Source organism: Bufo bufo, chromosome 11 (genome assembly GCF_905171765.1).
Source record: "Bufo bufo chromosome 11, aBufBuf1.1, whole genome shotgun sequence".
Lineage (NCBI taxonomy): Eukaryota > Metazoa > Chordata > Amphibia > Anura > Bufonidae > Bufo > Bufo bufo.
In genome coordinates, this window is record NC_053399.1 from 40,720,743 (window position 1) to 40,748,191 (window position 27,449).

The following is a 27,449-nucleotide window of genomic DNA, read 5'->3' on the forward strand; positions in this document are numbered from 1 at the left end:
GGTGAACTCCCAAGATTTTGGAACAGGTTCAAGGCACCAAATCAATAGGGAGTAAAGTGAGATAAAAAAAAAAAAAAAAGATTGTGTCCTTAGTGCTGCAGCTGGTGGCAGTTGACGGGTGGAACAGATCGTGTGCTTCCATCTCAGCAGGACAGAGACTATAAAAATAGAGCCAACAGCAGGTGGCGCTATACAGATGGATTTCACTATACCCTTACCTTTAAGGGGTTAACCCATGATTAATGTGAAAAATGAGACTCACACATCGTATAGTACATGACAGTCTCTTTCTAACAAAGCTAGAACCAGCCCTGTACCTCACATGGATCCAGAGATCTCCACATTCATTGCTCTGCTAGATTTATATCAAGCTGACAGCTCAAGGGGAGTGTATATTCCACTGCAGCTCAGGGGGCGTGTCTCAGCTCTCCCTATCACAGCTCAGGGGCGTGTCCATTCACTGCCTATCACAGCTAAGGGGGCGTGTCTCAGCTCTCCCTATCACAGCTCAGGAGGAAGTTGAAGGATGAAACTGAGCATGTGCGGCCATCTTAGTGAGCAGGACAAAGAAATAAGAAAAAAAACTAATAGGTGGCGCTATACAGATACGTTTTATTGAATAACTTAATTTCTATACAATATTGTTAATTACATTCTATTACAAAAGAGTTCAGATCCAGGGGCCGGTTTGAAAACTGTAGAATATTTTTTGTGGGACAAACATTTTAAGGACCACTGGGTTTGAAATTTAGGGGTGAGGATTGTCGAGGAGAGGTTCACAGCCTATTTGCACATACAAAGCAGGAGATTTATCAGCATAATTTTGGTAAGGCTGTGACCAATATCAGAGCAGAATTAATTAGCTGGAAAGATCTCCCATTATAATTATTTGGAAGAATGCAATTAATGCAAATGATCAGTGTGACACGGATATTGTATATAATGCAGACCGTTCCCATCTTGGTCAAAAGACAGAATTGGGTAATTATGGAAGGGTGGCTCTCTAAATTTATATGGAGAAATTGAAAGCCTCAGTCATGGATGAAAAAGAGGAGGACTTGGTTTCTCTGATCTAAGAATAGAAAATATCTCTTGTTTTAACCCAGATTGGAACAGCTTAAAGGGGTTGGTTTATCTCAGACATTGATGGCATATTGCCTGTCAGATAAGTGTGGGTCTCCCCTCTAATATCCGCTTCTCTCTCCAAGAGGTCTCCCCACATTGACACAGAAAGGTGGGCACCCCTCTATGATGTCTACGCTGTAATAGGGCAAATAAGACAATCCCTTTGAATGGTTTTCGAACATAGTGATATCTATTTAGGGCTTTCTTTAGCATTTTTGAGGAATATTAAGTGGGCATCACCTATAAGTGCGGGTCCCTCCTCTAATACCTTCTTCTGTCTCCAGGAGGTCTCCCCACTTTGGCACAGAAAGGTGGGCACCCCTCTATGATGTCTACGCTGTAATAGGGCAAATAAAACATTCCCTTTGAATGCTTTTCGAACATAGTGATATCTATTAGAGATGAGCGAATTTCCGCTTATGAAATTCGTTCACACTTCGTTTGTTGGTTAAAGTTGAATTGCGTTATGGATTCCGTTACCACGGACCATAACGCAATAACGGAAGGCCTTTAGAGGCATTCCGTTATTCATTCCGTCATAATAGAAGTCTATGGGCTGCAAAACGGATCCGTCCCGTTTCCGTTATGCAGGAGAGGACTCCCCTGCATAAAGGAAACTGGACGGATCTGTTTTGCAGCCCATAGACTTCTATTATGATGGAATGAATAACGGAATGCCTATAAAGGCCTTCCGTTATTGCATTATGGTCCGTGGTAACGGAATCCATAACGCAATTCACCTTTTACCACCAAAGGAAGTGTGAACGAATTTCAAAACATGAAATTCGCTCATCTCTAATATCTATATAGGGCTTTTTTTTTTATAATTTTTGAAGAGTATTAAGTGGACATCCCCTTTAAGGCAGATATTTACTGACAATTATAACTTCTGCTCAATTTAAAAGAATGAATAGAATTGATAAATACGGGTGTCCTGTCGGGAAGGGAGGAGGTAAGGTATTTAAGGGGAGGGGGTTTTTTTTCAGTCCAAAATGGGCATAATTTTATGTTCTTTTTGTTTTCTTTTAGGCTTTTCTAGCCTGGGTACATAATGGCCGCAGTTTGATGCTTCTACTGCAGTCTATAATTTTCCACATCTTGTTATTATGCCAGTGACACAGTTTCGTCTCAGTCACATCTGCTCTCCATCTGTTTTTCTTTAAACCTTGTAATTGCATGTGTTGGTATTCTGATGTCCCAGCTCACTATGTATTTATATGTTATACATTTTTATATATGTGCAAATGGCTGAGCACAATGCATACACTATACTATAGCTGCTGTGTATGAGTACGGATGCCAGAACTGCATATACGTCACGATTTAGCAGTGATACGTGTTTGGTTGCTTTTTAGTGTCATTAGGTCAGATCTTGCTGGTTAGGTTGTCAGACTAGGTGCGATTACTACTATTGAACAGTTTGATTGTTTTGTGTACAGTTCTGTGTTGTTCACAAGATATACTTAAAGGGGTTTTCCAAGATTTTTTAACTGATGACCTATCCTATGGATAGGTAATCCGTATCTGATCGGTGGGGGTCCGACACCCGGGACCCTCGATGATCAGCTATTTGAGAAGGCACTGGCACTCACAGAAGCGATGCTGCCTTCTCTCAGCTCACCAAGCACAGCGCTGTACATTATATAGTGGTTGTGCTTGGTATCGCAGCTCAGCCCTGTTCACTTTAATGCGCCCTAGACCATGTGACTGATGAGCATGACGTCACATGGTCTAGGCAAGGATGCGAGAAGGCCACAGCCTTCTTAATCAGCTAATCAGCAGGGGTCCCGGTTGCCCCACCGTTCAGATACTGATGACCTATCCAGAAAATATCTCAGAAAACCCCTTTAATTTATGTATTCCTTGTACTTCACTTGCTGTATCCTGACATACCATGGACATGAACTAAGTGCTGTCTTACTAGCTATTAGACCCTATTGAAAGGGTCATATCTGTAAGGCTGAGTTCACACTTCAGTTATTTGATCTGTTATTTCCTTCAGTTATTGTGAGACAAAACCAGGTTTGGGTCAAAAACACAGAAAAGGTGCAACTCTTTCCATTGTACCTTATGTCTGAGTAGGTTTCACTACTGGTTTTGGATCCCAATAACTGATCAGATAACTGTGTTACTCAGCCTAAGGGGTACAAAGTAGCAGTCACATTTGGGTTCTTGGTACCGTTTTACATTGAGATCCAGGATCTTCATGTTGTGCCTCTGGTCCTTAAGATACATCACAGATATATTACAAACCTTAAGTTCATGATATGCTAATTTTAATATGTTTTAATTAAAAATTTGAGAATCATTTAAAAAAAGTTTTTTTCTGGAGAAATCATAAAAAAAGGCCTCAAAGGATTAAAATAAAATAAACCTTGCTCACCCTCAACAATCTCTGACGCTACTTTTCCGATGCTGGTCCAGTTCTCATTGCTCTGAACCTCTTTGTACCCTCTAATGGCCCTTTTTCGGCAAACCTTGCTGCAAATATCAGCAACCAGGAGCATAACTATAGGGGGTACAGAGAGTGTGGTTGCACCCAGGCTGAAGAGCCCAAGGAGGGTCCATAAGATATCTCATCCATGAGGAGACTAGAACTATAAATGAAGCATAACAAGTGGGGAGGTGGGGGCCCTGTTAATGATCTCTCATTAAAGGGGTTGTGCCAAGCTTTGAAGTTATTCCCTAACCACAGTATAGGGAATGACTAACTGTCGACCCCCACCGATCCCAAAAACGGGGGTCCCATTCCATCTCTATGGAACTGTTGAAAATTGGATGAGTACAGTGCTCGGCTATTTCCTGTGGTCCCAAAGAGAATGATTGGAGCAATAGGGCTCATGCCTGACCTGCTGCTTCATCAGGTTCGGGGAATGGGACTCTCGTTCTTGGGATCGATGGGGGTCCCACCGGCCAACACACTAACAATGTTTTTTGGGCTGATCATGGTCATGTGCATGAACCCTGAGGTGTATGGACCTGACTGTGGTTGAGCTAATTCATGGCCTCATTTATAAAAGTATAGGGTAGTCCACAGTTGGAACATACAAAAAATTGAATGATGTAAATAAAATAAAAAATAATAATATATCCTTTTAAGTGGATTTTTGAAAATTAATTTAGAGCTTCTGATTCTGGAAAATGAAGAAATCAGGGAGCAGAAGTGAGTAATGTTTTTATTAGTTCATTATTTATTGTATGTATTGTCCTCACCCCCTGACAACCATCTACCGCCAGCTGCAGATATGACTATAGACATCCATAGCTTTTCGCCTGTCGCGTACCTACACAGTCCTGTTCCAGACTGATGGAGGTGTTCAGCAGAGGCGGTATTAGGGTTGAGATTGCTGTTTTGTCATCCTATCCATCTGCCGGCCAAAATGAAGATTGCTCTTTTCTCACAGGATTGCTTTGACCCACAGGTGAGCGCTATTTCTTCTGAACTGATTTGATTCATAGGTATTTCCTATTAATACCCTGCACTTTTAAGTTGCAATACGTTGTATGGTAATATCGGGGTCAAACTACAATGTTAGTTGAAAGGTTTTCTAATTTTTTTGCAGTTTTTATCTTCCACAGAAACTGGAAAGGGGATGATGGATGTTTAGCACAGAATAGGGCTCAAAAACTTCCTTTGTGTATAAAAAAAAAAATCACATAGATCATATTCTTCTTAGTGTAGAGACAGATTCTGAATGTGTTTTTTTTTTTTTTTTAATTCAAAATTTTCATACATTGTACCCTAGGATGTGCTGTCTCTTGTGCTAGTTGTCTTCCCTGCTGAGTCTCACCGGGCCATAGGGATATCACAACCAATCTGAACATATGTGTGGCTCAGTAAAGAAGCCCTATTAGCCATAACCGGAAAGTCTAAGCTGAATATTTCTACTAGTCCAGCAACAAGAGTATTCTAGCCCTGCAACTAGAATACAGCATGGGAACATGGGCAGAAAAAAAACTATGAATGAACCTTTAGGCCCCTTGCAGACGAGCGTGTCCGGATTAGGTCCGGATGCGTTGCAGATGCGTTCAGTGATTTCGCGAGTCCATTCAGATCGCGTTCAGTTGTTCAGTTTTTATCACACGGGTGCAATGCGATTTAATGTGTTTTGCACGCGCGTGATAAAAAACTGAATGTTTACAAACAACATCTCTTAGCAACCATCCGTGAAAAACGCATCACATCCGCATTTGCTTGCGGATGCGATGCAATTTTCACGCAGCCCCATTCACTTCTATGAAGCCAGCATTGCATGAAAATCGCAGAATATAGAACATTCTGCTATTTTCACGCAACATAGGAAAAAGCTATATGATAATCAATGACTTGATCACCTGCAATTACAGAATCCAGAAAAAGAGTAGGGTGGTGATCCTTATTAAAACGTAACTTTTAATTCATTTTAAATAAATATTAGTGATTGCAAAAAAGTGCACAATATCACAAAAATTTCATGGTGCTCGGCGTCACCTAAAATAACCAGTTATCCTACCATTTCCTCGGAGTCTTCCGGTCTTTGTAGATATTCAATAGATGTAGTCTTACTGGAAATAGATAAAGCAGCAGGCACCAGATGGGAATAGTAGTGGGCTCTAGACAGCCCTAGGATATGGGTGCTAGTGTGACCCTGACGTCCTAGCCACGGAGCACCCGTCCTAACAAGAACGGAATTTTTTATTCCCCTAAAGTGGGGAAAATTGGCTTCTACCTCACAGTTTTTTTTTGCCTTCCTCTGGATCAACTTGCAGGATGACAGGCCGAACTGGATGGACAGATGTCTCTTTTCGGCCTTATGTACTATGTTACTATGACCCCGTCTGGAACCTTGCCCTCACGCTACCTGGCCCTGTTGTGCCCTAGTGCAGCTAATCCCTACACGCATGTTTCGTATCAAACTCATCAGGGGAATATTGAGCACATACAAAAGCAATGCATAAAAACAAGTGGTGCGTGAAATGTACACAGCCCCATTGAAATGAATGGGTCCGGATTCTGTGCGGGCGCAGTGCATTGCACCCACGCGGAATACTCGCTCGTGTGAAAGGGGCCTTAGAGTGGTTACCCCATCTGGACAAGCCTTTTTTCTATATGGACATCATTGAGAGGGTTGTTTGCTCAGGACCACCTTCTACAGCCAGAGCAAAGAGCCTCTGGAAAGAGCACTACGTACCACTATGATATTCCCAATGCAGCCGTCATTTAAAGGGGTTTTCTGGGAGTAGAATATTGATGACCTGTCCTTTAGGATAGGTCATTAATATCTGATTGGTTAGGGTCAGTCAGCTGTTTGAAGAGGCTGCGATGCTCTGGTGAGCACTGATGCCTCTTCCTGTGACATAACATTCATCGGTCACATGGCCTAGGCGCAGCTCAGTCCCATTCAAATGAATGGGCCTGGGCAGCAATACCAAGCAAAGCTGCTATATAATGTACGCCGCTGTGAGGAGACCGCAGCGCACCCATCTGATCGGTGGTGATGGTGCTGCATGTCGATCTCCTTATTCAGATACTGATGACCTAATCTGAGGATAGGTCATCAATATTGAAAACCCCATTAATGGGTGCCATGGTTTGACAGACAGCACATTGACAAATACATCCTTTATTTTTCTTTTTTTTTAATATACCGGTATATGATTGCTCCAAAAGCATGGGCTTCTGTCTGCTGATTTTCTATGAGCAGAAGTATTTCTATGTGATCGTTAATCCTCCCCTTAGACTTGATGGCAGCCCATTTCTGTCAGTGAGACAGATCGTACATTTGCATTTAATTTGCTGATTAGTCATCAGAGATGGAATGCAGAGAAGGACACGGCGGCCCGGTAAAGGAATTTGTGCTCGCAGCCTCTATAATTCCCATGGTGGGTACATCTCCAGTATGAGCCTTCTTAGCCAGCAGTTGTAAAGGTGAATTCCAGCATAGGAGGCCCGGAAATGTTAAGGGCAATAAATAAAAGCCACGTGGATGAAGGTGGGCATGGAACTGAAGGTCACTTGAACTACGGTCATGACTGAGGACAACTGTGAATGGGTCACGAGTAGATGAAAGCAGAATGGAATGAACTAGTCTGTCACAGAAACTCGTCTGCCACTTTATATTTACCGAGCTTCCGATGCTTCATCCGAAGTCGCTTCTTTCAAAACTTCGGAATAATACTGTATAGAGAGACGTCTCCGTACAGTATTAGAATGTATGGGCTCCGATGAGCCGAAGTTAGTTATTCAGGAAGTCGCGCGTGACTTTGTTGAATAACTTCGGTAGTTGATTTTTAAAGTGGAATACAACTTTAAAACTTGAAACTGAACTTTGGCATCGGTTCCGACTGGTACCTCAGAACCGAAGCTGAGTTCGGTTTCAAGCTTTAAAGTGCTTTAAAAATCATCTACCGAAGTTATTCGACAAAGTCACGGGCAACTTCTTGAATAACTAACTTCGGCTCATCGGAGCCCTTACATTCTAATACTGTACGGAAATGGATCTCCATACAGTATTATTCCGAAGTTTTGAACGAAGCGAATTCGGATGAAGCATCCAGAGCTCACTTCGCTGAACATTATTTGCTTATGTTCCTTGAAGGGCATCTGTCAGCAGATTTGTACTTGTGACACTGGCTGACCTGTTACATGTGTGCTTGGCATTTGTTTTGGTCCCATGTTCATATGTTCCTGCATTGCAGAATTTTTTTTTAGTTTTAATATATGCAAATGAGCCTCTAGCCCCCTGTCCATACACAGTCCTCAGTTCTTCTCCAGCATGCGTGTGGCGGGTCATGTAGCAGTGGTCAAGAGTGTGCTTCCTTTATGGGAGGTATGAACACAACCCCCATCGATCTAACATTTGTCACCTATCCAATGGATAGATGTTAACGGCTGGAATATACCTTTAAGGAAACACCAACATTGTGCAGAATGTGGTGCCCCCATAAATATTTTGGGGAGACTTTCTTAGTTCTATGTTTTCTTGGCGTGTTAAAGGTCATCAGATTTTTACTTCTAAAACTGTCTGACCTGTTGCAATATATGCAAATTAACCTCTAGGAGCAACGGGGACGTTGCCTTTACTTCTAGAGGCTCTGCTGTCTCTGTAACTGCCACACCCTCTGCACTTTGACAGGACCAGGCAGTGAAAATGTCATCACACCTGCCTGGCCCTGACCTCCTAAGGTCAGTCAAAGCGCAGAGGGCGCGGCAATTGCCGAAAGAGCAGAGCCTCTAGGTGTAACGGCAACGGCCATTTTGCTCCTAGAGACTCATTTGCATATATTGCAACTTCATTTTTCTCTGCAATCGGGGCACATATGATCATGGGACCAACGCATAGGCCTTTGCCAAGTGCACATGTAACAGGTCAGCCAGTGTCATAGGTGCAAATATTTTAACAAATGCCTTTTAAGGACAGAGGGACATTCTCCTTGAGTTTGACTTCTGTTATACTATGCAGAGGAGGCATTAGAAGTAATGGAGTGTAAGTGCATACATGTACTTAGCTGTTAGCAGTCCTAGTCTGGAGCTTCATCTTCGGAAGCAAAGGTTCTGTAGACACGAGAGATCTGTGAGACGTTCACCTGTTCCTTCTTCTCACTCTCGTATTCCTCGCACACAGCCATGCTCATTGGAGACACCATTTGTCTAAGCCATCATCACTCTTTCTATCTGCTGTGCTAAGACTAATGAAGATGATTTCTTCCTGGGCTGAGGACATGTAAAACAGATTGTAAGAAATGTACGGTTTGTCACCTAAGGCCCAAGACGAAGTAGGACATTTAGGCTTGTTTTGAATGGGAGTCTGTCAGCATGATTTTGCATACCTAACCAAGCATGGTGCCTAGTAGGGCTTTCATGGAGTATTAAAACAGTACCTTTATTATGGTGACCCCTTTCTACATTAAGCCGAAAAAAAGCACTGAATTAGCTGTTCGGTGCACCAAGGGCAGGCCCTAGGGGCAATCCGGTTACTACAAGTTATTCACTATCCAGTGGGGGTCTGTGCAATAGGACCCCCACCGACCCTGAGAACAGGAGTCCCGTTCCCCCATTCTAATAGAACAGCAGGTCCAGCTTGCACCCTGGCGCTCCATTCGTTTTCTGTGGGGCTTTTGGTGATAGACGGGTAAAGCACTTGGCTGCACTCAGAGCATGTAAACCTAACCTTGATGTAAATGCAGCAAATAATGGCAAAAAGGAAGAGAAAACCTATATGTTTAGGTAGAGCCCAGACGGGCAGGAGTTTATTTTGTACAACTGTTTATGTTTACGCGGACGTGCCGCAATAAAACACAGTTTTGGCCCTTAAATCCTGGTGTCTGTGAAGATGTCTGTGAGTGTGACCCCCTGAAAGAGAGCTACCCCTTATATATATATATATATATATATATATATATATACCTCTATATATAAAATGTAATAGGTTGTAGTATAAAAAGCATTATTAATAAGAAGCGAAAAGTAAACCATAAGATGAAGAAAATAAAATAAATATATGTGTATATATATATATATATATATATATATATATATATATATATATAAATAAATTAAAATAAGATCCAAAAAAAAGATCATGTAGATGTTGGTACACTTAGGGGATAAGCAGGGTAGGATGACCTATATTGGGGTTATTACTCCGGTGCCGTTGCCCATTGTTTGAGGTGAGTATAACAAGAGATAATAGTGGTCATTATTATTACCATCACAGGAGTCATGCCATCACTTTCATCATAGGCATTCTTTATCTATGCCCCTCTGTTGTTGGGCACCTAAACAGTGACCACTATTATCTCCTATTATACTCACCTCATGCCCATCCCCCCCTCTTTTCTTTATAATACATGTTTAATTAAATGTGGAATTTAATTAATATCTCAAAGCGTAATACCACTTTAGGCAGTAACTCCTTTTGCATATGTGCTTTGAAATTATTGCAATGTCTTCTTTTTTATAGAATAATGCAGGTTGGATATTATTTACTTTTTTAAAAGCCTATTTTGTTCCCTTTTATTTACATAGCTATGACACTTGAAAGCATTGGCTGTTTGGTCTGATCTTTGCAATTTACTAATGATCTCCATCCATTTAGTTTTTTATATCTTTTAGATCTGATGCTTTGTGTGATGTCTTTGAGTAGTCAGATGGGCAGCCGGTGGTCTTTAGCCTTGGTTTCAGATTTTATTTGTTTCCTGAGCACTTTGTAGATGTAATACTTGCTATTCCAGAATAGTAATGGCATGATAATGCCATGCTGCGAATGTATTTAATAATATACAATTACAAGCAAAGGCAAAAAATACTTATACCACCATATAACTATAGGGGATAAATGTCTGACAGGGGTCCGACTGCTGGGACCCCACGGGTCACAAGAACGGGGGCTCTGCTGGAGATAGCAGAGTACAAGCACTCCGACAGCCCCATAGAGTTGAATTTCCATTGTTCCATTTAAATTCCAGAACCCGGGCTGCCTCTCATTGAGATGTATGGGAGGCAGAAAGTACGTGACTGCCATCGGGTTTTTGGTTTTTGAGAGATTATTACAGCTTTCATTGTAGTTATATTCACTGAGCTCCCCCTAGTGGTGGCTGCAGGCAGCCAGCTCTTTAGCTTTGAAGAGAAGCAGGCGATTTATCAGTGTATTTTTATGTTTCAAATGATTTATTGAAAATTTATAGCATATAAATGCATCATGAGATACCAATGGTATAGACATTTTGTTCATACATAGAATAAAAAACAAAGAAATAAAATAAAATTACATTAACAATAATCAAAGGGAGATCCTACAGCGGTTATTTGCCAGAAGATGATATAGAGTATCATAACTGTACATGTTCAAGTGGTCTATAGGCCTAGTATACTTGAGGCCTCCATACAAGATACATCAAATATTACAACGATATACTCTGTTGTACATTGGCGGAGTAGGAGGAGGAAACCCAGGGCTCCCATAGTTTTTCAAAAGCCTCAAATGTGTCCATACGAATGGCTGAGAGCTTTTCATATAATAGAATCCTATTGACACTATCTATAACTGCCTGAAAACTTAAAGGGTTTCTACCACCAGAAATACTGTTATGTAGCTGACGGACATTAGCGATGCGCTAATGTCAGCACTACATAACAGTATGTTTCTAACGTTAGTCCCTGCAGCCGTTTTTTGTTAAAAAAGCACTTTTATTATATGCTAATGAGCCTCTAGGTGCTATGTGGGCGTAAAATCAGCACCTAGAGGCTCCGTCCACTCACCCATTATCCCGCCCAGGTCCAGTGTTGTGCCCGCCCAGCTCCTCTTGATTGATGGCACGGACCGCCGCATCGCTGCCGAAATCCCGCGCCTGCGCCGTTCACTTCTGTCTTCGGCGCAGGCGACCTATCCATGATATTGGTAACGTGCTCCAGGATTTAGGATCTTCTCTAATTGCACGGTATAGAGGAGTATAATTCAACTTATACATCATGTGAGGTTGGGTGGGCACTACAGTACCCAAATATGGGATATGGTTAGGTGAATATTGGAACTTGAAGTTTTGTAATAGGAGTGACTTTAGTGATGGGGAGGCATTGCATAACATAAGCTCTGATTTTTGATGATTGATATGAAGCCCAGAGGCTTCTGAAAAGGATTTCAGGATTTGTAAAAGGTTTGGTAGTGAAACAAGAGGGTTTGTAAGGGATAAGAGGAGGTCGTCCACAAACAAGCTCAGCTTGTGTTCCGTGTTTCCTACTTTGATCCCCGTAACATTCTGCTCCTTCCTGATAGAAATGGCAAGGGGCTCCATTGCTAAAGCAAAGAGAGCCAGGGAGAGGGGGCACCCCTGGCGTGTACCCCTTAGTATTTGGATGGGAGCAGGGTTTATGGACGGAAGCTTAAGGTAGGCAACCGGAGTGGAATAAAGGGCCCTGACTGCCTGCACAAATGGAAGAAGTATCTTAGCTTGTCACTGTGGAGTGATCAAGCTGGTAGACGATCATAAGGCGCATTACCATGACCCGGTACAGGATGCAATATATATGTTTTTATTTATTATTATTATTATTATTATTATTTTCTACTGTACTTTTCCTATTATCTATGTTCCATGTAGACTTGATAAAGGGGCCGTCGAGACCCCGAAACGCGTTGTCTCAAAATAAACTTTATTGTATCCTGTACCGGGTCGTGGTAATGCGCCTTATGATCGTCTACCATCTTGATCACTCCACAGTGACAAGCTAAGATACTTTTTCCAATATATATAGTGGCGACTTGGCCTTCGTCCCAAGGGGCTTCTTGACACATCTGGCAGCACCGACCTGCACCTTTTATACTTTACAGCTCACCTGCAATACGGTTGCACTTAACTTCGGTGCAACCATAACAGGTAAGTCTATCGCATCCACCAGCTCTTTGAAGGAAGCTGTTGTACCTCGATTTACTTACCCTATGAGCGCCTTTCTCACCCTTTGGCCGTTACCAGCCTGCACAAATGGACCTCTAATACCCATCGACTGAAGGACATGATGTAAATAATCCCATGTGACAGAATCAAAAGCCTTTTCTATGTCGAGAGCCAGGACAGCTAACAGAGTGGTCCGTTTATTTGCTACCTGGATCAGATTAAGGATTTTTCGGATGTTATCGGGGGCTTCCCTACCTGGAATAAATCCTACCTGGTCTTTATCAATCAGATTAGGGAGAAGATTATGAGGTTGCCGAGCAAGGATGGATGTGAGAATTTTTGTATCTAGGTTCAATAATGATATCGGCCTATAATTAGACGGAGATAGGTGAACTTTCTTGGGCTTGGGAATGACCGTAATGTTGGCAGCTAGGAATTCGGGGTGAGGGATATTACCTTGCATAATATGGTTACAAAATTTGGTGATATGGGGGGTCAACAGTGAAGCTAATTTTTTATAGTAGGGGGGTGATAGACCGTCTGGGCCAGGTGCTTTACCCAATTTTAAGGCCTTAATTGTGAGTTCCACTTCCTCGTCCACTATTGCTTTGCCTAAGTCATTCACTGCTTCGGGCGATACCTGTGGTAACCTGATAGAGTTCAGGAAATTGCTATCCACTTGTCCCTGTCTACTCCCCGGCTTAGCATAGAGTTGTTGGTAAAATGTGTGAAAGGTTTTGTATATGGTTTCTGGGTTGGAGGATACCTGTCCTGACCTTGAGCGAATCTGAAACACCTGGTTAATTTTTTGTCTAGCTTTAAGTTGACGGGCCAACATCTTGTCAGGTTTGTTAGCGTATTTATAGTAATAGGATGCGGTCCAACGTAAAGCTTTTTCCGTATGGTTTGTGAATCAAGTTTATTTGTAGTTTGGCGTTTTTTATTTCTCTAAGCAGGTACAATGAGGGAGCTCTTTGATGGGCCCTTACTAGTCTACTAAGTTTGGACTCAAAGTTTAGTAGGATAGCATGTCTCTCTCTTTTTAAAAGTGAGGCTTCCTTGATAATTTGACCCCTCATAAAAGCTTTGTGAGATAGCCAGACCACAATAGGGTCGATATCTGGGTCAGTGTTTTCCAGGAGAAATTGCTTTAAATTATCCTGGAGCCAGTCACGCACGGCAGGTCTGGACAATAATGATTCATTAAGTCTCCATGTGAAGAGACGACTTGTGGGGGTAGATGGGGTTACGTCCAAAACAACCAAATTGTGATCAGACCAGGACACCACTTGGTGTCTGCAGTAAGCTAAAAGCGGTAGGAGGGATGTGGAGATCAGGACCAAATCGATTCGGGTATATAGGTGATGAGCGGGTGAATAGTAAGTATAGCTTCTCTCTGAGTGCTGTTGTGTTCCCTCCAGGAGTCAGCAATGGAAAGGGATTCCATAACATTCTTAATCTGGGTTCCTTGGGCAGCGGGGCGTTAGGAGGTGAGGAGCGATCCAGTTAGGGATTTTTTACAAAGTTGAAGTCCCCTGCCCACATTAATTCATCATACCGTAGTGTTTCAAGTATGTGGTACATTTGAGTGAAAAAAGGTAATCGGGTCTTCAGTTGGAGCATACACATTATTTTCCCCTCAAATTTACCTAGCAAGATAACATAGCGCCCCTCTTGATCAGAGATATGATTAGTTATCTGGAACGGAAAAGAATTCCGCAAAAGAGTGACTACTCCCCTACTTTTGGTGCGAAACGTGGAAGAGAAGAATCTGGAGTAGCGGGGATGGAAGAATTTGGGATGGGAGGTAGGTGTAAAATGCGTTTCCTGTATACATATTATATCTGGATTATGCCTAAGATAGGATGTAAGGGCCGTTTTTGCGTTTCCTTGGGGAGTTCAGACCCCGTACATTGTGTGACAATAACTTACACATAATCCCAGCAATATATAGTGAAGCTTAGTATATCAAATTGTATAGACCATATAATGTAGTTAACGGTGAGAGCAAGGATCTCAATGAAGACAATTAAACTAACAAACATAAATGACAATAAATCTAACAATGCTGTTAGACAGCAGGAATGGCTGCGCCCAATATGGCCAGCAAAAACAAGTGGGCCAGATGTGGGTGTCAGGGGAATAATATCTATCCCTGGATCCACAAGAAAAAGCCCAACAACGATAGGCAACATGAAAATCCGATTCGCTGTGTCCCTATCGGATAACCTGAGCGATACTCGTGCAGGAGGCCAAAATCAAAAAACAATACCAGGCTGCACGGGGGGCCCAGTGAAGGGATGATCACGAGTGATAACATGACACGCTGGATTAGTGTCCCGTTCTTCCATGGACATGGAGGCGTGAGTCAGATCAACTCGCTCAGTGTCCCGGGGATTTACTCGCTGATGAAGCGGTGGTGGGAACCCGAGTCCAGACTCTGGCCAGGCGTTGGGGCCTTGGAGGTGCAGTTGGTCTCTCCATGCTATCCACCCTTAATCCAGCTTGGCGTAATTTTTAAATCCCTTCATCTGGGGTATGAACTGTATAGGAGCGAGAGTTCAGTTGAAAAGACAGGGCGAAGGGGAACCCCCATCTGTAGCGCACTTGTGCTTGTTGTAGCGCCTGTGTCACAGGCCTCATTTCCCTGCACTTCCGAAGCGTTGTAGGCGCTAAGTCCGCATAAAGGTGCACCGCGGGCGGGAGGTCAGGCAGGGCTGACATATTTCTTGCGGCATTTAGAATCATGTCCCTCACTTCAGGGTGGTGGAATTTCAGAACCACATCTCTAGGGGTGTCCGGGACTCTCGGTTTTCTTAGGGCCCTATGTATTCTGTCCATCCGCAACTCACTCGGTTGGCCCTGGGGCAGTAAAGTGGCAAACAGTGAGCCCATAGTGGTTGGGAGGTCCTGGAAGGACTCGGGTAAACCCCGGATCCGCAGGTTCCCTCCCCTGGACCTGTTCTCCAAATCTTCAAGCTTCGATTCAAGTGCTTGTAATTGGAGAGAGTGTGAGTCAATGTCCTCCCTGTCGGCACCTATGGCGTCAGATAGTTCGTCCGCTTTGGACTCCAGGTCCGAGACCCTGTTCCCCAGATCATTTATCTGACGGATTCCGCAACCGCCTCTGAAAGTTCGGTTCTAAAGAGGTTTGCTATATTAGCATAGAGATCTGCCTGACCTGTTTGTGAAGTTGCAGCGTCTGCGCGAGGTTCGCTCTCAATAGAGGAGGCTGGGCTTGCTGGGGACACTGCCTTGTTCGCCATGATGGAATGCCTCGTGCTCCGGAAAATCTCCGGTAAGGTCTGTGATGCAGCCGGTGTTCCTGGGATTTTAGCTCCCCTCTTGCCTCAGGCAGCCTTCTGTGACCCCTGCATGAGTGCTCAGGGCTTGTGGAGCCGATTAAACGGCGCTGTTGTAGGGAAATTTTCAGCGGTCGGAGCGGTGCTCACAGAGCCATGTCTTCGCTGCAAGCCGCGCGCATGCGCCCCCCTATCAGTGTATTTTTGCCAGTTTTCTGGTGTAAATACATTGAGAAATATGGTGTTCAGAATGAGCGCAATATATTTGAAGCATCTTTTACACTCTTTCCAACTTAAAAGTCAGATAAAATGGGTGAAATCAAAGGCAACATATTTTAAAATTACAATTTGTATAAAAATTTCTTCCACTAGATTAAAAAAAATTAAATCTAAGGAGATGCGCATGTTCTGCATTGCCTGGGAGTGACACACGTACACTTGGAAACTAGGTGCAGGGTGCCCATACTGAGTTTTGCTATGGGGCCCTAAGATACCTGTGTATGCCCCTGCTAAGGGGTATTTCAGCAACCAATATTCGTCACTTATCCACAGCTTAGGCAAACATATACCGTACTTTCCGTACCTCCCATAGAGGTGTATGCATGGCCACTGCCGCTGACCTGCATTTAGTGATCGGTGGAGTCCCAGCAGTCAGATATTCCCCGATGGTGTTCCCTTTTAAGAGAAAAATCCCCTTTTCAACAACCTTACAAATGATGTACGTGGTAAATGCAATAAATCTGTCGTTGAGTTGTAAAATGTTTTTTTTTTTTTATGTATGCCTAAAGCTAGATTCAGAACTGTGTTCGTTCCCTTCTACCATAGTGCGGTTACAGTATCTGTATGTGGATAAAACACAATGGGGATCGGCAGTCGTAGTATGTTTGCCCGGTGCATCTCAAAGAAAGACAAGTATGGGACATCATTTCATGGGCACCAACGTGCAGTAAAAGGAAAAAATATGGAAATTACACAATCGGGTCAAATTACTGCAGGTTGAGGCACTGCTCTCATGTGATCGTGTAAAGCAGTAGAAGCCGCGGCCAGATTCTCGTTCTTGGCTCTTTTTCTGAATGGTCTAGTATCAGTGTTATAATTTGATAAAGGAGCTGGCCTGAAATGCGTTATTCCATATGAAGAAAAAACAAAAGTTAAAGGGGTTCTCTACCTTTTGATTACTGATGATCTATCCGTGGATAGATCATCAGCATCTGATCGGCAAAGGTCCGAAACATGGGACCCCCGCCGAACAGCTGTTTGAGAGGGTGGCGGCGCTTACAGTAACAAAGCTGTTTCCTGCATACCCAGGGACATCACGACTAGTATCACTGACCTGGGCGTGGCTTGGCCCCATTAAAGTGAACAGGGCTGAACCGCGCCCAGGCCAATGGTAATAGTCGTGATGTCACTAACCCTGCGGGAAACAGTGAGAAGACAGCGGTGCTACTGCGAGCATCGCTGCCTTCTCAAACAGCTGATCCTCAGGAGTCCCGAGTGTCAGCCCCCCACCAATTAGATGCTGATGATCTGTACTGAGGATAGATCATAATTGCTCAAAAGGTACAGGACCCCTGTAAAGGGCATCTGACAGCAGATTTTTACCTATGAAACTGGCTGACCTGTTACATGTGCATTTGGCAGCTGAAGGCATCTGTGTTAGTTCCATGTTCATATGTGTCTGCATTGCTGAGAAAAACGATGTTTTAATATATGCAAATGAGCCTCTAGGAGCAACGGGGGCGTTGTCATTACACCTAGAGGCTCTGCTCTCTCTGCAACTACCACGCCCCCTCTGCACTTTGACTGCAGGCCAGGCAGTGTAAACATCAATCAAGTGCAGAGGGTGTGGCACTTGCAGTGAGAGCAGAGCCTCTCGGTGTAATGGCAACGCCCCCGTTGCTCTTAGAGGCTAATAGCATATATTAAACATAATGTTTCTCAGCATTACAGGCACATATGAAGATGGGACCAACACAGATGTCTTCAGCTGCCAAGCGCACATGTAACAAGTCAGCCAGTGTCATAGGTACAAATCTGCTGACAGATGCCCTTTAATCAAACTATCAGGTTGCACTTGTTTGAAGCCACACCAGCCTTGCAATGCCTTCCTCTCACAATCTAATATCTGAATGGTGTGGGGATACGCTCTGGTAGACAGCACAAGCGGGTGCAGTATAGAGGCAAAGAAACGTTTGTAACTCAAAAACTGCAGTGTTTATTCATACTAGTTGCAGGTTCACACTATGACAGTCCATTTTTAGTATTGGTGTTGGCTCACACCCAAAACAGTTCATACAGAAAAACATTCACCTTTGATCCTGGGTGTTTAATCCACACCCGACTGAATGCTCAGCCTCAGAAAGTCCAGGCTTTCGGCGGCCTGCTCTCCCGACACACTGTCTTCAGCTTTCAGCCCACACACAGGCCTCAGATCTCAGCAGAGTTTCACACAGCTCCAGTGTCAGAGAAGAGTAGTCCACCCACCTGACACTGCTGGCTGTTTTTTATAGGCCTGTCAAAACCGGCCTAGACCGTGGGGAGTAGTCACCCACCCAGCACTTTGACTACTCCCAGTAAGAGCCGTCCCGGATCAGCTATTTACAGCCATACTAGATAGCAAGGTGTCACACAGCAACTGCTGCTGACACATGAAAACTGGCTCTTACTCCATCGAGACCAAAAACCTCATTGACCTATCGCCTATCATCCACGATGATTCCTTGTACCTTCTTACAATGGATAGATAGACATAGACTGTATTAATATAAATTTAGGTGTAGGTGCGTGCCTGGATATATTAATAAACTGGAGATATGAAAGTGACTGAGCGGAGTCCTGTGATATTGGGCCTATGAAGGGAATAAATTGCAGCTATCTATTTGCCATAGGGATACACCTGACATCTCTGTATATGTGTTCTAGGTTTATATCCAGCCGCTGACACACTGTCATCCCTTAATACCTTGTTTCCTACTTTATCTGCTCTGTGTAGACGGCAGCCGGTCTCACATATTATAGCAGAGCCGGATGAAGAATTTCCAGTCTCCTGTGCCAGAGAGAATCATTTTTCATGACTTCTCCTAGCTACTTTTTATGTGTTCTCATGTTTTTAGCCCACAGGTCATTCTATAATGTAGTTTAAAATATCTCTGCAGGTATCTTTGTAAATGTATTGCCGAGCTGTGCCTCGGGGTGCTGATGGCTATATGTTTGTTTTCTTCTTCTTCTTTTTTTTTTTTTATTACTAAAAACTGACCCTTTTTTTTTATTTATTCCTAAAACAATAAGTGGGTGACATCTATAATATCTTTGCCAATCTTAAGATCAGGAAGGGGTACTTGTGGTGCACACTGGATGCCATAACAAGTGTTTGCATATTTAAAGGCAAGGTGTCGTTAGAAATGACCTATTGTTTACGTCACGTTTTTTTTTTTAACACATTTGTAAAGAATTTTTGTTGATGTTATTTATAATTTTCCATGTCAATGTCTATATTTGGAGAAAAAAAACATAAATAAAATCCAGCAATTTTCATACTGGCCGCTAGGCCTAATAATAGGCGCCACTTCTTGGTCTGTACAGATCACTTTACTGCTTATCATTACAGGCAGGTTTAGAACAACATATACGGTATCACCTGTGTGTATAGATAACACAGGATCCTCCATTCACAATACGTGATTGTCAAAGCGCATCTACTCCTACATGACCTCTGCACAGGTCACAGAGCATACCTAGAAAACTCTCCTATAGAAGTCAGTGAGGTCCCCTCCTGTCCATTGTGTCTATGGCCCACGGGGCTGCCGTAAAGCAATTCTTTAAATGCTTTCTAAATGCCGTTAAAGGGGTTGTGCAGCCTGTACATAATGATGACCTATCCTCAGAATAGATCATCAATATCTGATCAGTGGGGGTCCAACCGCTGTCCTATCCTGAGGATAGGTCATTAATATGTACTGCATAACCACTTTAGGAACAGCTCAGGCAAGATGGCTGTCCCCATAATCATCTTCAGGAAATAGAATTAAAAAAATCTGTCATCCGAAAATAAAAAACAGATTAAAAAAAAGGATACGTGTTGCTATCAGATTTTAACTGGCAGAAAAAAATATTTTTTAAACATTTCCTTTAAGTCCTACCCTTGAATGCTTTGGTCACATCTGTTAAAGGGGTTTTCCTGTATAGTTCATCCGTATCTGATCAGTGGGGGGCCGACACCTGGGACCCCTGCCGATCAGCTGTTTGAGAAGACATCTGCGCTCGCTCATGTTCATCGGTCACTTGGCCTAGCCGCAGCTTAGCCCCAGTGAGCGCCGCTGCCTTCACAAATAGCTGATTGGTGGGCAGGGGCGGATTAAGTGCATGATAGGGATAGGCCTGGGGCTATCTACCCAATTCGGACCCCCCCCCCCCCCCCTCCATTTTAGTTTTAGTTTTTTTTCCGTATGAAGAGGCTGCGGTGCTTCGTAAGCGCCAAAGTCTCTTCCTAGGCCATATGACATGGTTCACATGGTCTAGGTGCAGCTCTGTCCCATCTGAGTGATTGGGTCTGAGCTGTAATACCGAGCACAGTGCTATCAAATGGACAGAGCTGTGCTTGTTAATGAGCAAAGAGGCTGCGGCACTCACTTTAACATCGCAGTCTCCTCAAACAGCTGATTGGTGGGGGTGCCAGGATTCAGACCCCCACCATCTGATATCTCTCTGAGTACAGATTTCATAGATGTTTCCTGCAGTCCTATGTAACACCCCACATAACACAGTGAACTATTGTTATGTGGGGTGTTACATAGGATTGCATGGAACATCTACTACATTATCTGCACACAGAAAGTTATCACTGTTATCTGGGCTGTTACATAGGACTGCAGGTGACAAATTAAAATTTTAGTTGCCAATTTAAAAATACATACGATTATGATAAAAAAAAGACTTGAGAAGATGAGACGCAGCTCACAGTAGTGAGCCAGCTCTACATATAGGGGACTACAGCACCACCTACCTGTTACATCCAGTGACATCTCCTGTCATGTTGATCTTCTTTTTCCTCTTCTCCTCCATTTGACCCAAACCGCCATGACTAATTCAGCTGCATCTCGTCTCTACAGAGTTTGTTACACAGACACGTTAGAGTTCTCATAATTAGGGTCATTTATCAAACTGGTGTAAAGTACAACTGGCTTAGGTGCCCATAGCAACCAATAAGATTCCACCTTTCATTTTCCAAAGGAGCTGTGAAAAATGAAAGGTGAAATCTGTTGCAATAGGTAACTCACCCAGTTCTACTTTACACCAGTTTGATAAATTACCCCAAAGGTCCCTATAGTGTCTACAGCAATTATAATGTCCCCTAGAGTGCCCCCAGTAATAACACCTTATATCAGTGATGGTGAACCTTTTAGAGACCGAGTGCCCAAACTGCAACCAAATACCCACTTATTTATCGCAAAGTGCTAACACGGCAATTTAACCTGAATACCAATATAGTATATCTTCCATGTACTTTACCATTTAGCTATAATATCCTGCCTACATTCAGTGTGCTGCCTGTGCTGTTCATAGTGCGTCCTGTGCTGATGAATAACAGGAAAAGTCTAAAGCATATTGGTACGCCATAGACTTTTTCCAAGGCGCGGGTGCCCACAGAGAGGGCTCTGAGTGCCGCCTCTGGCACCCGTGCCATAGGTTCGCCATCACTGCCCTATATTGTGCTCCAGGTAATAATGCCTGTATAGTGTCCCCAAAAATAAGGTCCCCTAATAGAAACCCCCCTACACTGCCCCCATATGGAAATCCCCCCCCACTGTCCTCATATAGTAATCCCCCCCCCACTGCTCCATACAGTAATTTCTTCCACACTGCCTCCCATGTAGTAATTCCCCCCACAAAGTAATTTGCCCCCCACACTGGCCCCATCAAGTAATAACCCCACACACTGCCCCCCATTAGATAATTTGCCCAGACACTGCCATCCATAGAGTAATTTGCCCCCCACACTGGCCCCACAGTATTAATTTCTCCACACTGCCCCCACAGTATTAATTCCCCCCATGGTAGTAATTTGCCCCCACAGTATTAATTGTCCCCCACAGTATTAGTTTGCCCCCCACTTTCCCTTAAGTAATGTCTCCCAAAGTTGGCAGTTGGCACACAAAAAATAAAAGCTAATACTTACCTGTGTCCCAGTTGGCGCTCACTCCTAGATGGTGCAGGCGCACTGTGCACACACATCAGCATGCTGCGTTCGGGCACAGGCGCGGCGTGATGACGTCATCACGCCCACCTGCGCCGGGATTTTACTACCGCATAGGCTTCAGGCCTACTAGGCCTGAAGCCTATGGCGGTGATCAGCGGACAGCGGCAGGACAGGGAACCATGCGCTCCCGTGCCCTGCCGTAGTTTGTGGGCGTTTGGGTCGGACCCAAACGCCCCAATTATAATCCGCCACTGTTGGTGGGGGACCCAGGTGTTGGATCTACCCTATCAGAGGATAGATCACCAGTTCTAAAGTCTTAGAAAAACCCTTTTAAACCATATGTGGTCATATTATTGAGAAAAAGTTGACATTACTCATCGGTGACATGGTGTCAGCCTCACAGCAATACAGCCGCAGAGTGTCCCTCCATTGTGCCAACCATATACGTAGGAGTCCTTGAAGCATCAGACTCGCTATAGTACCTGAAGTACCAGCCATCTAGTAAAACTCGGTAGGCCTACCGGTTCGAAGCTCTAATTTCTTCAGCCTGGCAAAAAGTTGCATCCGTTTCTAGAGACGAATCTATCGCTGATCACTGTCATTCGCCTTGGTGTGAAGGCAAACAACTCATTTGCTAAAAATGTTGCCCCACCCTACTAAGGAAGGGCTCCCCCAGAATGAAGAGATCACCTCCCCTCGAGGACAATGCACCTGAAACGACATGTGGTCTGCACTAGTATGAATAGAAACCATTACAGGAGGTGTTTGCATTGTCATGTGGGTGTTCCCTCATATATCACATACGCACATTTATTTTCGAATGACTGACCTCGATTCCCAGCGTGACTCCCGCCGTACATAATCAACTAGATTAGCTTTTGACATGTTATATTTTGAATAATAAAATTATTAGAATTTCCCATATAAACCAATGTTACCTATTTAGTCAAATTCAGATTTTTGCTTCCAAAATCCGTATGTGCATTTAGTGCTACTGGATTTTTAGATATACCGGTAATCGCGAGAATACCAAGTCCTGCCGCTGCTTATTGTGCACTTTAGTACAACCTGTATTTTACTTGGACGTGCTTTTTGCTTATCATTTATCTGTCAAGGTCTAAATGCTCTGAATCCTATGGGTTTTTTTTTCCTGCTGTTTGTGCCATACTATTACCAGCTGGTTTGTCTTATGTTTTCTGCAGAAATTTAAGGAGAAGTCATTTGCCGAATGGAAAAACATCCGAGGTCCTCGTCCATGGGAGGACTCTAAATCGTACCAAGACCAACAGAGGACAAGCGACACCAAAGAGACCTAAATTGTAATGGATTGAAATGGAGGGGGGGGGGGGGAGGGGACAGAAACCATGAATTTATTCCATTTCATCCACATCATCTCATGTCTTCTGGCATCCCCATGCCTCAAATAACAAACATGCTCCACCAGTCCCCAAAAATGTATCCCATCTCTTCAGCAGGTAGACCTTGACGAAGCGTGGACCCTAACTGTGATTGTATTTCAGCCTGCTTCTGCATAATATTAAACTATTTTCTATTCAATCCTGCACTTCAAGTCCTTTTTTTTTCAGACTTCTGCACATGATTTGCTGCAAACAGAATATTAAATCTTCCACATAGGACCAGTGGTATAAATTGTAGACACTGCAGCCAGGCAGGGAAAAGACGAAAGATGCTTCCCATGTGAAGTAAGGCATTTAAAGGCTATTGACACCTTCAGGGAAATAATGATTGCATTTTACTCATTTTGGGCTAAAAAATAATTTATTCAATTGGACTTTACTAAAAATGTTCAACAGTTTTTGTGAGACGTGCGGTTAAAAATCTGTTATCTATCTAATCTAAAGTCTGTTTACAGACTGTGCCTCCTGAATTTTGTCTTCTGAAGGCTCATGTGAAGCCTTATCTCTGATCTCCTGACCTCATAGACACTCATTATAGCTAAACTCTTATCAAACTGCTAACAATATGGCTTAAAGGGATTCTGTCATCAGAAATGAGCCCTATAAGCTAAACATATGGCGATGTCCCTTGTAAAACACAGAATCCTAAAGTGAGTTTATCAAATGCCCCTGTGGCTCTATATTCCTAAAAAAGCGGTTTATATCACCTGTCAATCACTTCAAAATGTGTCCAAGGGGACGTCTCATGGTGAAAGGTGCCCGGCTGCAGCCATGTCGTTTAGGTGCCCAGCGCCGCCTTCTGAGCTGAAATCGCCGCCCTCCCTTTCATGCGATCCGCCTACCTCACGTCATCACTGCCTCTCTAACCACCGCTCGCTTCATCCAGATCCCGCGAGCATTGAACCAGGCTGTAGGCGGTTGGATGGCTGGGATGGGCTGTAATAGGGCAGTCAGTGGAGGTTTGAGCAAAGTGCGCCGGCCGGCGCATGGTCACTTCGATATACGAGGCCACTGCCAGTAGTCCGCACCAGGATATACCTAGTGCGCACGCGCGGGATCTGGATGAAGCGAGCGGTGGTTAGAGAGGCAGTGATGACGTGAGGTAGGCGGATCGCATGAAAGGGAGGGCGGCGATTTCAGCTCAGAAGGCGGCGCTGGGCACCTAAACGACATGGCTGCAGCCGGGCACCTTTCACCATGAGACGTCCCCTTGGACACATTTTGAAGTGATTGACAGGTGATATAAACCGCTTTTTTAGGAATATAGAGCCACAGGGGCATTTGATAAACTCACTTTAGGATTCAGTGTTTTACAAGGGACATCGCCATATGTTTAGCTTATAGGGCTCATTTCTGATGACAGAATCCCTTTAAATGAGTGTTCATGAGGTCAGGAGATGAGAAATAAGGCTTCATATGAGCCGTCCGCTGACGGATCTCCGGAGGGACAGTCTGAAAATAGACAGATTTTTAAGTGCATTTATCACAAAAACTGCTGAACATTTCTAATAAAGACCAATAGTAAAAAACTGAGTTTTAGTAAAATGAGTAAAACATCATTATAAAAAATTCCCCCGATAATGTCCATAGTCTTTAACATGTAGGGTTTTCCAGTCATTAAAGGAGGTTTTGTAATGTATTATTATTATTATTATTGCAGGTAGTCTATTCATAGCAAGCAAAGAAAATACCAGATATTGGATTTATGGAGTAAATAATTCATATCAATTGATTTTTATGTAACTACTGTAGTAGTGAAGTTTGACACATGCTTTCAGATAAAGACTTTCTAAGAAAAGGCAAGTATAAAATATAGCACGTAGAGAAGTAGTTTACACTTTAAAGGGGGGTTCCCATCTGAGACATTTACAGCGTTTTCTCCATAGTGTATGGCTTAAATATCTGATAGGTGGGTGTCCTACCACTAGGACTTCTACCTGTTGACGACAATTGGGGGGGGGGGTTGTCCAGCAGCACACCCCCACCTATTAGATTTTTATGGATGCAGCAAATGTCTCAGACTTTAAGAAGATACCACTATAGTGAAGACGGTTATATGTAACAGACTCAGGACATGACACCATGTTTGAGTATGCCATATATTTGTGTAAGAGGCAGAGGAGATTAAACAAAATGGATAATGATATTGAAAGCACCTATATACCTGGTGGTCAAAAACCGATTTTCAAAATCAAGTGATTTTATGAAACTGTGTAGAGGCCGTGTTTGGGTACTGAAGGTCACATCCCTTTGAAGTGAATGGTGCCGGAAACTACACAGTATATGGAGCCACAGCTGCCCGAAATCATTGATCAGTGCCAGGTGTCAAACCCCCTCTGCTCTGAGATGGATAGGTCATCAATATCTGTAGTGCTGACAATGCTTTTAAGCATATGGTGTGCAGCAAATATTTTGACAGTGTTAAAGGGGTTGTCTGGTTTCCTATATTTGGAAGACCCATCCTCAGGATAAGTCATCGATATCAGATCGGGACCCCCGCCGAACAGCTGTTGTGAAGAGAATGCAGCGCTGTATGCCTGCTCACCGTCAACATTGCAGCATCGAGCAGCGTATTTACAGCTCCTCAGCCCCGTTCACTTGAATAGGACGGAGTGTAAGTACAATTGCTCCTTCCCATTGAAGTGAATAAGAATGAGGAGCTGTTATTACACTGCTCACCACTGCCGGCGGTGGACAACTAAACAGTGAAGAGAATGCAGCACTCGTATGAATGCTGTGTTCTCTTCAAACAGCTGATTGGCGGGGGTGTCGGGAGTCAGTCCTCACCGATCTGATATTGATGACTAGAGAAGAGCGAATTTCATATTTTGAAATTTGTTCACACTTCGTTTGTTGGTTAAAGGGGAATTGCGTTATGGATTCCGTTACCACGAACCATAATGCAATTCTATGACGGAATGCATAACGGAATGCATTCATTGCGTCATAATAAAAGTCTATGGGCTGTGAAACGGATCCGTCCCGTTTCCGTTATGCAGGGGAGTCCTTCCCTGCATAACGGAAACGGGACGGATCCATTTTGCAGCCCATAGACTTCTATTATGACAGAATGAATAACGGAATGCCTCTAAAGACATTCCATATGCATTCCGTCATAAAATTGCGTTATGGTTCGTGGTAACGGAATCCATAACGCAATTCACCTTTAACGAACAAACGAAATGTGAACGAATTTCATAAGCGTAAATTCGCTCTTCTTGATTGATGACCTATCCTGTGGAAACCAGACAACCACTTTAATAAATTAAACCGTTTGAAAACTGTGTTAAAGATACAAACTTATACCCTGCCTCAATGTGACGGCTCTCACACCAGATGGGTCTGGGGGCCACCATTCCTTACATAGACATAAGCCCTACAGTTGGGACCTGCATCTATGAGAAATGATTGGCATATCCTATCGAGGGGCCTTTTCTCTGTTATAGGGGATTTATCAGTATACAATTTGTATTGTATTTATGTAAGAACAATATGCTTTTAGTATGCATGTTATATGATGGGTATTGATTAGAAACATAGAAACATAGAAACATAGAATGTGTCGGCAGATAAGAACCATTTGGCCCATCTAGTCTGCCCAATATACTGAATACTATGGATAGCCCCCGGCCCTATCTTATATGAAGGATGGCCTTATGCCTATCCCATGCATGCTTAAACCCCTTCACTGTATTTGCAGCTACCACTTCTGCAGGAAGGCTATTCCATGCGTCCACTACTCTCTCAGTAAAGTAATACTTCCTTATATTACTTTTAAACCTTTGCCCCTCTAATTTAAAACTGTGTCCTCTTGTGGTAGTTTTTCTTCTTTTAAATATGCTCTCTTCCTTTACCGAGTTGATTCCCTTTATGTATTTAAAAGTTTCTATCATATCCCCTCTGTCTCTTCTTTCTTCCAAGCTATACATATTAAGGTCCTTTAACCTTTCCTGGTAAGTTTTATCCTGCAATCCATGTACTAGTTTAGTAGCTCTTCTCTGAACTCTCTCTAGAGTATCTATATCCTTCTGGAGA

The 27,449-nt window shown here is 43.3% G+C and overlaps 1 protein-coding gene across 2 annotated transcripts in view; it reads left to right on the top strand.

The window, feature by feature from the left end:
* The window catches only part of LOC120982458 (cytochrome c oxidase assembly protein COX16 homolog, mitochondrial), a 93,055-nt gene extending 69,502 nt beyond the window's left edge, over window positions 1–23,553 (top strand). For both annotated transcript variants that reach the window (XM_040412615.1, XM_040412614.1), the window contains exon 4: window positions 23,199–23,553. In XM_040412615.1, the coding sequence (XP_040268549.1) occupies window positions 23,199–23,312 (114 nt within the window). In that variant the 3' untranslated portion in view covers window positions 23,313–23,553. The remainder of the gene's footprint in view (window positions 1–23,198) is intronic.
* The last annotated feature ends 3,896 nt before the right edge of the window (window positions 23,554–27,449 follow it).